At 37.8% G+C, this 13,010-nt stretch overlaps 2 protein-coding genes across 2 annotated transcripts; both read left to right on the top strand.

The window, feature by feature from the left end:
- On the top strand, positions 1,042 to 10,896 carry LOC18793878. Its single transcript, XM_007225422.2, has 19 exons — positions 1,042 to 1,217; positions 1,309 to 1,383; positions 1,829 to 1,948; positions 2,031 to 2,071; positions 2,325 to 2,536; positions 2,665 to 4,547; positions 4,742 to 4,942; positions 5,051 to 5,695; positions 5,855 to 6,090; positions 6,211 to 6,421; positions 6,528 to 6,683; positions 7,041 to 7,198; positions 7,307 to 7,499; positions 7,718 to 8,100; positions 8,428 to 8,608; positions 8,881 to 9,110; positions 9,270 to 9,930; positions 10,150 to 10,228; positions 10,440 to 10,896. The coding sequence occupies exons 1-19, from the start codon at positions 1,215 to 1,217 to the stop codon at positions 10,670 to 10,672; spliced, it is 5,901 nt and encodes a 1,966-aa protein (XP_007225484.2). The 5' UTR covers positions 1,042 to 1,214; the 3' UTR covers positions 10,673 to 10,896.
- LOC18791858 (glutamyl-tRNA(Gln) amidotransferase subunit C, chloroplastic/mitochondrial) lies at positions 11,280 to 12,629 on the top strand. Its single transcript, XM_007227480.2, has 5 exons — positions 11,280 to 11,647; positions 11,771 to 11,811; positions 11,910 to 11,965; positions 12,186 to 12,237; positions 12,335 to 12,629. Exons 1-5 carry the CDS (start codon positions 11,426 to 11,428, stop codon positions 12,408 to 12,410), a joined length of 447 nt encoding a protein of 148 aa, XP_007227542.1. The 5' UTR covers positions 11,280 to 11,425; the 3' UTR covers positions 12,411 to 12,629.

Below are 13,010 nucleotides of genomic sequence, written 5' to 3'. Positions count from 1 at the left end.
TCCTTTTTCGACTCACTATAACTAAAATACTTTAATTTTGGTAGAAAATTTATCCCTTTCTTTATGAAGTGCACAAACTATATGCAATACAAGTAAGCAAACTTGCTTTTTAATGTGTCAGTGAAAAAGAAATCACAGAATCTAAGTGAAGTTTTATAGTGATGCACATCTAATTACTTTGGGAACATTTAACAGTAAACATTGTCAAAACATGAACGACCAGTCATTTTGCATGAATTCACTGGTGGACTCATAATTTTTTTAGTAGAGGTACAAAATTGACTAAGTATGAAAAATAGTTTTTCGAAATGATCATTTTCTCAAGATAATTTTTGGCGGCTTTTATTCCTTACACATCAAATAAGAAAACTTGATTTTATGGGATTTTAGTATGAAGTATATATTGACTTAATGAGCCATCATTTTTAGCCTAAATCGTATTTTACACTAAAATCGATTTTTTATATTTTGATTTGGTGTGAATTTGATTTTCTAGTATTTTTATTTGAATCCAAATAGGGAGTACTTCCTTATTTACATTGTAAACTTAAGTAAATGGAGTAATATGAAAATAAGGTAATCTGTACACCAGTTGAACAAATAATCAATTTGAAGCACATACAATGGTTTTTCCGGCGAAAGGAGATGCAGCACCTCCTTGCGCCTTAATGGGTCCGCCTCTGCATGCATACTAGTTCTCATTACCTTTCTCAGGCTTTCTCGGCAACCAAACAGACCAAATAATCAATCGGCGGTTGCAATAACAGCTACAGAAACTCGCATTGCCCGAGTCCATATTTTCTCAGGAATCTATCAGTGAGTCATCATCTCAACAAAAAACGAATGATCCAATAAATACATAAATAAAAGCGCAAAAAAACCCGTAAAAGGAAATAACAAACGCTTGACCAAAAAACGAGCTCTAATAAGATTATAAAACGGTGGCACGTTTAAACGCCGCGTTTTAGTCTTTCTTGCTTGATAAAACCGCTAAAACGACGAACTGTGTTTTGGCGTTTTTATCGTTGTCCTAATGAAGTCTCCCTCGCTTAATAACAGCAAGTGAGCTACAAACAATTTCTTGTTTTCAATTTCTAAAGGGATTTCAAAACCCTAAAAATCCCCTTAGTAAGTAGTCGTAGTGAGCATTAATATTAGCTGAAAGCCCAAATTCACTGTGAAGCTGCTTCATTGCCGCATTCGAATTGTCGACAATGGTGAGCTAATTTACGTTGCTTTTACTCGATTGAATTTCCTTAGTTTTTTTTTTTTTGGGTTTTCCAATTCTGAATTTCTATGCTTCTTCAGTTCTCAATTGCAGCTATCAATGATACTGAATCCAAAGGCAAATGGGAACCTTTAGCTCCCACCAAAGAAGCTCAGGCATGCCTCTCTCTCTCTCTCTCTCTCTCTCTCTCTCTCTCTCTCTCTCTCTCTCTCTCATATTTTTTGTATTTGTAATTTTCTTCTACATTTAGCTACTTTTTGCTGGAGTTAGGTCAAGAATGCGTCATATTTTTGTTATGTCAATGAATTGGGATTTTCTGGGCTTGTAGTGAGTGTTGTGAATTTGAGTATTGTTTGCAAACCAGAAAAAAAGAAAAAGAGTATTGTTCACATTTAACTAGAAGTTATGGAAAAGGAGAGAGTACTAAACTCGCTGTTTCGACAAATTGAATGCAACATAAAATGTGAATTGAACACAGCTTTCTTTCTGTATTGTAACCCAATTCCGAAGCTTTTAGATATTCTGAGCTGAAATGCTTTCTTTTTTGGTTAGATATCTGTCCAAGAATAGAATTCATACTGTTTAGCTTGGTCATCGCAGGAATTTCATCTTTCACAAACTTATCATGAAGGACTTCACAAATTACAAGCTAAAGAATACAAAAAGGCTACCGAGCTGTTAGAATCTGTCCTACAAGATCCTCTTATAGCAAACGCTCAGGTGAGCGTTAGACTTTCAACAAACAGTTTTAAGATGGCAGTCTTGTTGGTTGCCTCTGAATCAAGTGTCTATTGCCATGCAGGTGGATGGTAATGTCAGCGATTGCCATCTTTTGCAACTCAGGTTTGGATATATCCACTACCCATAGTCTATTGTAGGTCTTGACCAACTTTATGAAAAATATCTATTATTTTGTGCAATGCTCTGAGTGGATTTACAATTTTCTAATTCACATAGGATGAATCAGTCTCCAGTAGAATGTTAGTTTTGTAAATTTTCTCTTATTAATATTTTTGTGACAATAGAAAGGAAAGGAAAGAAAATGAACAAGATGTTCTTAAATATCTTCTCCATTATATTTTTCTTGCTGATGCAGATTCTTGGCACTGAAGAACCTTGCTAATGTTTACCTTCAACAAGGTTCGGCATATTATGAGAGTGCTCTACGATGTTATCTTCAAGCTGTAGAGATTGATACCAAAGATTCTGTTGTCTGGAACCAGCTGGGAACATTGTCATGCTCAATGGGCTCTCTGAGTATATCCCGTTGGGCATTTGAGCAAGGGCTTTTATGCAGCCCTAGTAATTGTGAGCAATTTATGGTGTTTAAATATGTTCTATACGTCCATGCCAAAATAACTGTTCTATATTCCACAATGATGGACTCAGCACCATATTTGTGACAGATTATGTCTTTCTCTGATCTTTTTATGCAGGGAACTGCATGGAGAAATTATTGGAAGTTCTTATTGCTATTGGTGATGAGGTTGCATGCCTTTCTGTTGCAGAGTTAATTTTGAGGCATTGGCCATCACATTCTCGTGCTTTGCATGTCAAGGAAACCATTGAAGAATCTGAGCCAGTTCCATATGCTCCTAGAGGTATAGATAAGCTGGAACCTAAACATGTCCGTCTAAAATTTGTTGACAAGAGAAAAGCAAGTGATGAAAATATAGAGGAGGGCGTTGCATCAAAGAAGCTGAAGCAGAGCATAGATCTGAACCTGGCAGAAGCTTCTTGGGCTGCTCTTGTTGATGCACTCATGGATATCTTACTTCCATTGAATGGGAGTCAATCTGAGATGGGGGCTGCAAAATCACACCGATCTGGGGATGTAAGATTGATTTTACACTTACCTTCTAGTTCAGAAAGTACCGTAGGATTTGAGGAAAGGAAAGGGTTTAACTTATCCCCAATTGGTGGAAATGCTGTATTTGGTGATTGTAACTCTGAAAAAACTGGTACTGTTAAAGAAAAAGCCACAAATCTTCTAGAATTACAACCACAAGAGAGGCGGAGTACCCGTCTCGAAAGGCTTAGAAGTCGTAAACCGGGGAAAGAAGATCTTGACTTTGGTAACGGTAAGGATCAGGCCAAGGTTGTAGTTCAATATCTAGAACCTTTTATTGCTGGTGGATCAGGAATCAAAGATTCTGGTCATTCTGGTAATTGTGTTGTTTCATGTCCTGATCAAACTAATCCATGGGATACTGAATATGGCGATGTTTCCAGATTTGTCGAAAAAACTTCAAATAATTATGGTGCTTTCCATTTGGTCCATTTGCTTTTAGAGGAGGCTGCAAGTAGAGGTCTTTTGTATCAGGATGCATTTATTAAGATCCTGGAGTTGGAAAAGATGACAAGGAATTGGGGGAAGGATAGGAGCCGTGAGTGTTGCCTTTTTCTTGCTGAGCTTTATTATGACCTTGGGTCATTGTCTTCCGATGTTTCCAGGCTATCTGAGTTCATGTCTGAGGCATCTTATCATCTTTGTAAAATTATTGAATCTGTAGCTGTGGAAGATGAAAGTATCTCTGGGCTTAAGAGATTCTTTGGTACTAGTGGAATATCAGCGAATACTTCTGTTTGCCCGGATGTACCATTAGATGGTTCGTCTTTAACAAGTAACAGTTCCTTCTGGGTTCGGTTTTTCTGGTTAAGCGGACGGTTATGTATTTTGGATGGCAACAAGGAAAAAGCCCACCAAGAATTCTGTATTTCCTTGTCACTTTTGGCGAAGAAGGAAAATACGACTGATTCCCAATGTGTGATCCGCCTCCCTTATTGCAAGGTTGTTAAAGAGTTAACCATTCATAGAATTCTCCATGAAATCAACATTTTAAAGGTTGATTTCTTGATGGAGAAGACTTTAGGTGAGATGATTGAGAAAGAAATGTATATGGAGTGCATGTCCTTGCTTGTTCCACTTCTATTTGAAACAAAAAATGTTCCCCCTGATGCATTACCCTTGCGCTTAGCTGATAAAGGGGGAGAAGGAATTACTTCTGTTGAACTATCAGCACTAGATATTTTAATCAAGGCATGTGAGAAGACAAAACCTATGGATGTTGATGTTTATTTGAGTTGCCATCGGCGGAAACTGCAAATTCTTATGGCAGCAGCAGGAATTGATGAATGCCTTGCTTCCTGTAAATCCTTCCTATTGAAATCCGGGTCAAACCCTCGCTATGCTTCTGATGTAGATACAAAAGAAAGTTCAAGCAAGCATTGCTGGAATTTCTTGGTTGCAGAGGAAGTGAAGGCTATTTCTCAATGTGTGTCCCAAGTGAAGAACTTTATTGATCAATCTGGGGCTTCTGTAAGTCAATCAGTATTTATGTATAAATAGCTGTGATATTTGGTCATGCTTACCTCAAACTGTAAAATTTCAGTACATTCGTTCCATTCAAACATAGAATTATGTTTTCAGAAGTGAATAACCTTATGGACTTATGGATCAGTCTCTGTAGGTTCATGTTTTATGCACTACATAATTATATCTTATGCTTGCAGGACACTATTCCAGTGAGCAGCATAGGTGATATGCAATGCTTGCTCTTGTCAGTCATGTGCAACGTTGCAAGCATATTCCTATCTAAGAAGTCTTCTGATCTAGTAATTACTGATCAAATTGAAAGAAGTTGCTTTATTGAAGCTTCCATTGCATTTTGCAAGCTCCAACACCTCAACATCATGATAACTGTTAAAACTCAAGTGAGTCTTGTCTCCTCAAGTTGTTCATACAATGAATCCTTTCATGATGATATATATTTGTTTCACTCTTTCTTCCCTTTTTCTAATTTTCCCGACTTTGTGTCGTAGGTTGACTTAATTGTCACAATGCATGATTTGCTGGCTGAGTATGGGCTCTGCTGTGCTGGTCTGGGTGGTGAAGGGGAGGAAGGAACATTTCTTAAGTTTGCAATTAAGCATCTATTGGCCTTGGATATGAAGTTTAAATCTAACTCTAACTCATTAAACAAGGAAACAGCTCAATACAAAGAGCAACTTTGCCTAAACAGTCATGCCAAATCAGATACTGATTTGGAAATGGTTCACACAGGAATAGATGAGACCAGTGCTGCAGGAAAGGATGCTTCTGAAAGGACACCTTCCAAAAGCACTTCATTTGATAATACCCTAGATAAAGACAGCGTGGGATTGGAAGGTGGAAAGCAAGGTGTAGATGGGTCTGGTGGCAAGTTCAACGGATGTGAAAAAGAAAATTTTCAATTGAATGAAGCCGGAGCTGAGCTCCTTGAAGATGAAAGGGAGGAACTTGAGTTGAAAATTGATTATGCATTGGATCAGTGTTTCTTCTGCTTATATGGTCTAAATATAAGATCTGATTCATCCTACGAAGATGATTTAGTTGTGCACAAAAATACTAGCCCTGGTGATTACCAGACAAAGGAACAGTGTGCTGATGTTTTTCAGTACATACTACCTTATGCAAAGGCTTCTTCTGTGAGCTCTCTCTCTCTCTCTCTCCCACCCCCCTTTTTTTTCCATGTGTCTGCATCATAACAATTTATTACAAGGGTTCTAATGAAAAAACGTTGTAGCACCCACAGCTATTTAGTTTCCCAACATTTGTTTTTCTAAGCTTATACATGTATGTTACAGAGGACAGGATTAGTTAAAGTTCGAAGAGTACTCAGAGCCATACGCAAACATTTTCCACAACCACCAGACGATATTTTGGCTGGAAATGCAATAGATAAGTTCTTAGATGATCCTCATTTGTGCGAAGATAAGCTCTCAGAGGAGGCTGGATCTGATGGGTTTCTTGAAACCATAACAAAGATTATACTCCCTGATGCGAGAAGCCTTAAACAACAGAAGACATCATCCGTTGGGAGGTATACATAAATATAAGTTCTAATTTGTATTTTAATTTTAAATGTAATTGTTATCATTTGATGGTTAAGCTCATAAGTTTTCTAATTGAAGAAGTGAGTTTTCTACATGTATGATTGCAGCTCTGAACCGTATCTGGACGTCTATTGCAACTTGTATTATTTCCTTGCCCTATCTGAGGAAATGAGTGCTACTGATAAGTGGCCTGGCTTTGTGCTTGCCAAGGAAGGGGAAGAATTTGTACAGCATAACGCAAAACTCTTCAAATATGATTTACTCTACAATCCTCTACGTTTCGAAAGTTGGCAAAGACTCGGAAATATCTATGATGAGGTAATGTTTGTTGTTTATCATTCTGATTTGTGAATGCTGTAGAAACCAAAACAGAGCACAATTCTGGTGTGGAAAAGTTTCATTTTCTAATGATCCTTTTTTACAGGAAGTAGACTTGTTGCTAAATGATGGCAGTAAGCACATCAATGTGGCAGGATGGAGGAAGAGTGCTACTTTACCTCAGAGAGTTGAGACAAGTCGACGGAGGAGTAGACGGTGTCTATTAATGAGTTTGGCTTTGGCAAAGACATCAGTTCAGCAGGTTAGACCCCTTTCTTTCCTATATATTATTGTATTGGTGGGGAGTAGGGCCTTTCCTTCTCTCTTTCTTGGTCATGCTGGGCATATAGATCCTTTGACATTTTTACTAATCTTTTTTCAAGCAGAGCATCAGATCAAATAAAATGGCTGGAATTGTTTTGTTGCTGAAATTATACAGTAGGGGCCCATCTTGTGGTGGATCCTGAATAAAAATATTTTACAGGCTATACATGCCATTAAGGCCAAAAAAAATAAAATAAAATAAAAAATCCAATCTTTTCTGCTTGAGTTCGAAATTAGAATGTCTTTGGGATGTTACTGAGAATGTACTGATTTGTGTTCTCTTTTTATGGCCCAGTCTGAGATACACGAGCTATTGGCATTGGTGTACTATGATAGCCTTCAAAATGTGGTGCCATTTTATGATCAGCGAACTGTTGTACCCTTGAAGGATGCAGCATGGATGATGTTTTGTGAGAACTCGATGAGACATTTTAAAAAAGCTTTCGCTCACAAGTATGTCCTCTTTTCTTCATAGTTTCATTTTTCCAGTTACCTACTCAAACCAACCACCTGATGTGTCAAATTAAAATGGTGATTTGTCTGTGCTGTCTTCTGTATCAGGCAAGATTGGTCGCATGCTTACTATATTGGGAAGCTCTGTGAAAAGCTAGGATTCTCTTATGAGACATCATTGTCATATTATGATAAAGCTATTGCTCTAAATCCAACAGCTGTAGATCCAGTCTACAGGATGCATGCTTCGCGTTTGAAGATGCTTTGTACACGTGGAAAACAAAATATAGACGCTTTAAAGGTTTTTTCTTCTTTGGTCTTGCTTCTCCAATCACCAGGCCCCCTCTTTTTTCTTTGAATTTTTTTTATTTTTTTTCAATCCAAATAATATATTCCTTAATAGGTATGATATTTGTCTTAATAATGAAGTCAAACTGGCCGGAAAAATCTATTTAAGTCCATAAGATGGATGTTTGCTTGACAGCTTCCTGTTTTGCAATTAATTTTTTACCATTGCAGGTTCTTTCATCATATGCCTTTAATCAATCGAGAAAGGATGCTATGATGACAATCTTAGGTAACATGGATTCTGAAAACTCAAACTCGCCTAAGGATAGAAGCACACAAGCAAACACTGGGGAGCAGAAGCATGAAGATTCACTCAAATTAGAGGTGTGGAACATGCTTTACAGTGACTGTCTTTCTGCCCTTGAAACTTGTGTTGAAGGGGAGCTTAAACATTTTCATAAAGCCAGATATATGCTTGCTCAAGGTCTGTATAGAAGTGGGGAAAGTGGTGCGTTGGAGAGGGCAAAGGAAGAACTCTCCTTTTGCTTCAAATCATCTCGCTCATCTTTTACAATAAATATGTGGGAGATTGATAGCATGGTCAAAAAAGGAAGGTGCAACTATTATTCTATGCAACAATTATGTTTTTTTATTATGTATTTCAGAATCTAAGGAATTTTGACACCACAAGGAATATACAGAAAATTTCTTTCGCTGGTTTTTTCTCTGAAAAAGAAACGGAATGCAAATTCCTTTAAACTAATTTCACATGTTTAAACACACACACCAAAAAAAATTTCAAACAAAGATTTTTCCACGTTGACATACTACCCAAACGCCTCCTTTCAATATTTTCAGTTTGTTTGCTGTCCATGTTGGTAAGTAGCTTAAAATTATAATTCCATATAAAACTAATTGGATATATCTTCTCTGTATATCAGGCGGAAAACTCCTGGTTTCTCTGGGAGTAAAAAATCCCTTGAAGTTAACTTACCTGAAAGTTCTCGAAAGTTTATTACTTGCATCCGGAAATATCTGTTGTTCTATTTGGAACTGTTGGAGAAGACTGGAGACATCTGTACTCTTGACCGTGCTTATATATCTCTGCGAGCTGATAAGAGGGTAATATTTTAACCTCTAGTGCCATTACTTTATTGACTGCCATAGCTGAAGTAATTTCTTGATGAGTTCTATGACTTGTGGAATAAAATATTTTATGTTTCAGTGCATTATTCTTAATTAACTCGTCATGTATGCCTCTATAATAGCAGTTCAAATTTACGCGTCATTGTTACTGTCAAAATAGCATGTTCTTGTCTAGCTCATCTTATTCTATTTCTGATTTTTTTTTCTCTACCGATTTAAGTGGGATCTAACTTGACTAGAAAATCCAGTTTTCACTATGCATTGAAGATCTTGTTCCAGTAGCACTTGGGAGGTACGTTAAGGCCTTGGTTTCATCCATGCGACAAGCTGAGACTGTTGGCTCTGGTGCTACAAGTAATTCTGAGCATATATTGGAGAAAGTGTTTGTTTTGTTCATGGAGCAGGGGAACTTATGGCCAGAAATATGTGGTTTGCCTGAGATTAAGGTCACAGAAACAACAGAAAGCAGTTTATATGGGTAATTTAAATTGCACAGAAAAATTTATGTTTACTTTATTTCTCAACTTCTAATTAAATTCGAGTGTTCAACTCCAGAGTCCTGATCTATCTTTGTTTATTAATCTTGAACAAGATAGTTCTCCTTCCAGAGTCTAATGCACTCCTCGTACTTCTGCAGATATCTTCATGAACACATAATAACATTGGAGAAAAATGGCAAGCTGGAGACACTTGAAGCCATAAATGAGAAGATACGAAAGAGGTTTAAGAATCCAAAATTATCAAACAGTAACTGTGCAAAAGTTTGTAGGCATGCTTCCATTGCTTGGTGTCGATCTCTTATACTAAGCTTGGCAAAGATTACTCCGTCGCAGTCTGAAATCACCAGTGAGATGCAGGTCCTTAATCCAACCGAGATGTTGGAAAACAGCCAGCTGCTTTGTGTTGATCTGCAAACAGACGAATTATGGAGTTCAGCATTCGAGGACCCAACCCATTTTAAAAATCTTGAAGCAAAACGGAATCCTATTTTGTCTAAAATAAAGAATTTAACAGTTAAGAAAGCTTCAGATGAAAATTTGGAGGCTGCCAGCGCTCTGCTTCGATCTTCTTACAATTTTTATCGTGAGAGCTCCTGTGTGATGCCCTCATCTGGTGTCAACCTGTATTTGGTTCCGTCTTGGTTAGCAAAGGATACACAGTTCAAGCCGACCATGGATGGGGCTGAAATCCTTGACCTTAGCATTCCGAGAAAGCTTCTCTTGTGGGCTTACACGCTATTGCATGGCCGTTACACAAACATATCTTTTGTCGTAAAGCATTGTGAAGAGAATGCAAAGGTATGGAAAATCAACAGCCGCGGTCCTTTAAGCATTCACAAGGGCATGATGACACCATAAAATGCGCTTCTCTTAGTTCTGATATGTTAAGAAACATGAACATAACTGCATTTAGCATATGATGTCCACATCAAAGCAAACGATCTTCTGCACAAGTTTGAGGTAGTTAAGGAAATGAAATTGACTAATATATTACGAATTTGCGGTTGTATTTTGCAGTCTAAAATGAAAAAAGGAGCTGGAACCTTATTTGCGCCCTCAAACACAAGCACACCCAACACCAGCACTACGCAAGCAGGTTATTCAACTTCTTCCCTTCATCTTTTTTGTTGAACCTTATTGGGACCATGTACGGAGAGGAGACAAGGCTTGGTAAACCAGAGCTGAAGCAATTTACCCCTTTTAAAAGTTTGCTTGTTCTGCTTTTGGGGTTTAAAAAAGCACTGTTATCTGCAGATTGTCTTTTCACTCACACACACTGATGGTTGTAGCTGCGTTACTGGTTGCAGGTTGTGGGAGAGATGGAGCCGGTCATGCTGGAACCAGTGATGCAGAGGCCACTCCGGTGACAACAGTTGTATCTGCTTCATTACCTGAGGACTCCATGCAATGTGCCAATCCACCACCTTCCGTCGTTTGTCAAAGGAGTTTATTTGCTGCTCCCCAACTGCACCATTGCAGCAACACCGTTGCAGAGAGGAGCAATACAACGGCAGAGGGAGGCGGTTTAGACAAAAGTTGAATTACAATTAGTTAATTGTATCGGTATTCTTGTAAATATTTTCTCCCTGTTAATCTAACGTATCTTTAGGCTAACCGGATGCTGATGTGATGTGATACCCAACTGGATGCAGTTTGGATTTAAGGGCTTAAGAAAACAGGCCGTTGCCAAGATCATTTACACTGTGAAAGCAACACGATACTTAGTAGTGTCAAAGATCATTTGTAGGCAAATGGTTGATAATATATACAACTGGTTTGAAATTGGGGTTTAGGGGTGTAAAATTTAACAGCACAAAAACTCAGAAAATGACATCCCAAACTCTAAAATGTCACATTACATGCATCAAGCTCCAAAATACCAATATTCAAACTCGAACCTCGAAATGTCAAAATCAACATCACATGCCAAATTCAACTGCAAACCACCAAAATGCCAAAAATCACACCCAAAATCCTCAAATGTCAAAATTTACTCTCCAAATCCCAAAATATAAAACTCATGCTCGCAACGCAACTTCCAAAATGCCAAAAATTTACACTCCAACTTCCAAAGTGTCAAAATTTTCACTCTAAATCCCTTAGTATTAAAACGCGCAGTATCACTTACAAATTTAGAACAGGGAGAAGAAACAACGAGCAGCCCAACCTGTCCTCTTTCTTTTTCAGTAATTTTTTTGTTTATTTTTCCTCCCAGCCCAGCAGCCCAATAAACAAACTTTACTGCCGTGTTCCTTTTTCAACATCAAATTTACTTCGGATAGGAACGAAGAAAATGGGAAGCAGAGCTTTGCTTCTGGTCAAGGGAGTGTCTTCTTCTTCGCTACCCAAGAACCAGCTTTTCTGCAACTTTAACTGCAAAAGCCACTTTCCTCGTCCTAACAACAACTGGGTTCGTACAAATTGCTCAACAACCCAAAGCAGCGGGCCTTCTCTGGAGCCTCCAGACTTGCCTCGTTTGGCTCAGACTGCTCGAATTTCTCTGACCCCTCATGAGGTGTCTTACCCTTATCTGTTTTCTTTTGAATTGATGCCTCATCATAGTCATACATTTCATTGACTAAATTTCCGTTCTTTTTATTTCTTAATTTTTTTTATAATTATTTTCACTCTTATAAAGGTTGAAGAATTTGCTCCCAAAATTGGACTTGTTATAGATTGGTAAGCTTAATCTTTTCCTTTAATTAACATCATGTTGAAGTATTTTATGCGTTTTGTTTGTTGTTATGATGAGTTATGGTTGGCTGGTTCTTTTGCAGGTTTGGGCAGCTTCAAGATGTTGATCTTCAAAGTGTGGAGCCCTCAATCAGAGCAGGTGCTTCAAAACCATTCATAAACACTCATTTTTAGTTCACATTTCACTCTTGTTTTCAGTTATTATTTTTCTTTTTGAAAATAAATTAATGGGATTGAAAACCCAACCACATGGCTTTAGCTGCATTGCTTTTCCTGTTCGTAATTATTATTATTTTAAAAAAATTTAACAAATGCAGGAGGTTGAATCTTACTTATATTTCTCTCTGTGCTAACTACAGATACTGAAGGTGATAGTTTCCGGGCCGATATTCCTGAAACATTTGAGAACAGGTGTGATGGTTGTGTTCACTCTATTCATGCATCCAAATTTGGGTTCACATTTATTCGATTGATAAAGCCATCGAAACTTACTTTTGGGTTTCAACAGGGAGGCCATGATTGCTGCTGTTCCAAACTATGAGGAGCCATATATTAAAGTTCCCAAGGTCTTGAACAAGGAGTAGAGAGAGCTTTTTCCTTCTCTCTTGGAGTTCTTAAGCTATGTGTGGGCTCAAGGGAATAACATGAAACTTATCTTCAAAAAAAAAAAATTCTTTATGTTTCCTGATTTCAAATGTGTCCTCGTTCAATCTTTTGTTTCAATATAACAGTGCATTTGTGATGAAATGAAGATATGGACATGCGCTTTCTGTCATGGCGCTAGCCGATCTTTACCTTTCGTAGTTTAGAAATGTGTCTGCTTCAGTTTGATCATTAGAAATGTGTCCGATTTTACCAATCATTTGCTGCTTACTGACTGAGCCTTAGAGGGTGCATTTTTAGCTTAAAAATATGAGACATCATCCATGATCCGCATTAGACACAGAGGTTAAAAATAAGTTGCTGAAAAGAAAGCTATTGAAGTTAGGTTTTCAGTTTCATCGTACTTTCTAATCAAATTCTGCCATCTTGTGCAACACTGGGGCGGATATATGCTGCAGCTGCAATATAGAACTTATAACCAAAAACAGAGATTGCAACTTGAACGAACAGGATTTTCCTCCCAAAACCGAAAACCAGCTGCAATCTGTAACTTGGCAGAGAACTTAGACTCAAAGAAGACA

The sequence above is a fragment of the Prunus persica genome, chromosome G1 (genome assembly GCF_000346465.2).
Source record: "Prunus persica cultivar Lovell chromosome G1, Prunus_persica_NCBIv2, whole genome shotgun sequence".
NCBI classification, from domain to species: domain Eukaryota; kingdom Viridiplantae; phylum Streptophyta; class Magnoliopsida; order Rosales; family Rosaceae; genus Prunus; species Prunus persica.
This window is presented reverse-complemented; position numbering and strand designations above follow the sequence as displayed.

Coding starts and splice junctions, on each gene's coding strand:
- LOC18793878 (XM_007225422.2), top strand. Junction 6,091..6,210: donor AAGACATCATCCGTTGGGAG/GTATACATAAAT, acceptor GTATGATTGCAG/CTCTGAACCGTATCTGGACG. Junction 8,101..8,427: donor AGCATGGTCAAAAAAGGAAG/GTGCAACTATTA, acceptor TCTGTATATCAG/GCGGAAAACTCCTGGTTTCT.
- LOC18791858 (XM_007227480.2), top strand. CDS start 11,426: ATGGGAAGCAGAGCTTTGCTTCTGGTCAAGGGAGTGTCTTCTTCTTCG. Junction 11,648..11,770: donor TTTCTCTGACCCCTCATGAG/GTGTCTTACCCT, acceptor ACTCTTATAAAG/GTTGAAGAATTTGCTCCCAA. Junction 11,812..11,909: donor ATTGGACTTGTTATAGATTG/GTAAGCTTAATC, acceptor GTTCTTTTGCAG/GTTTGGGCAGCTTCAAGATG.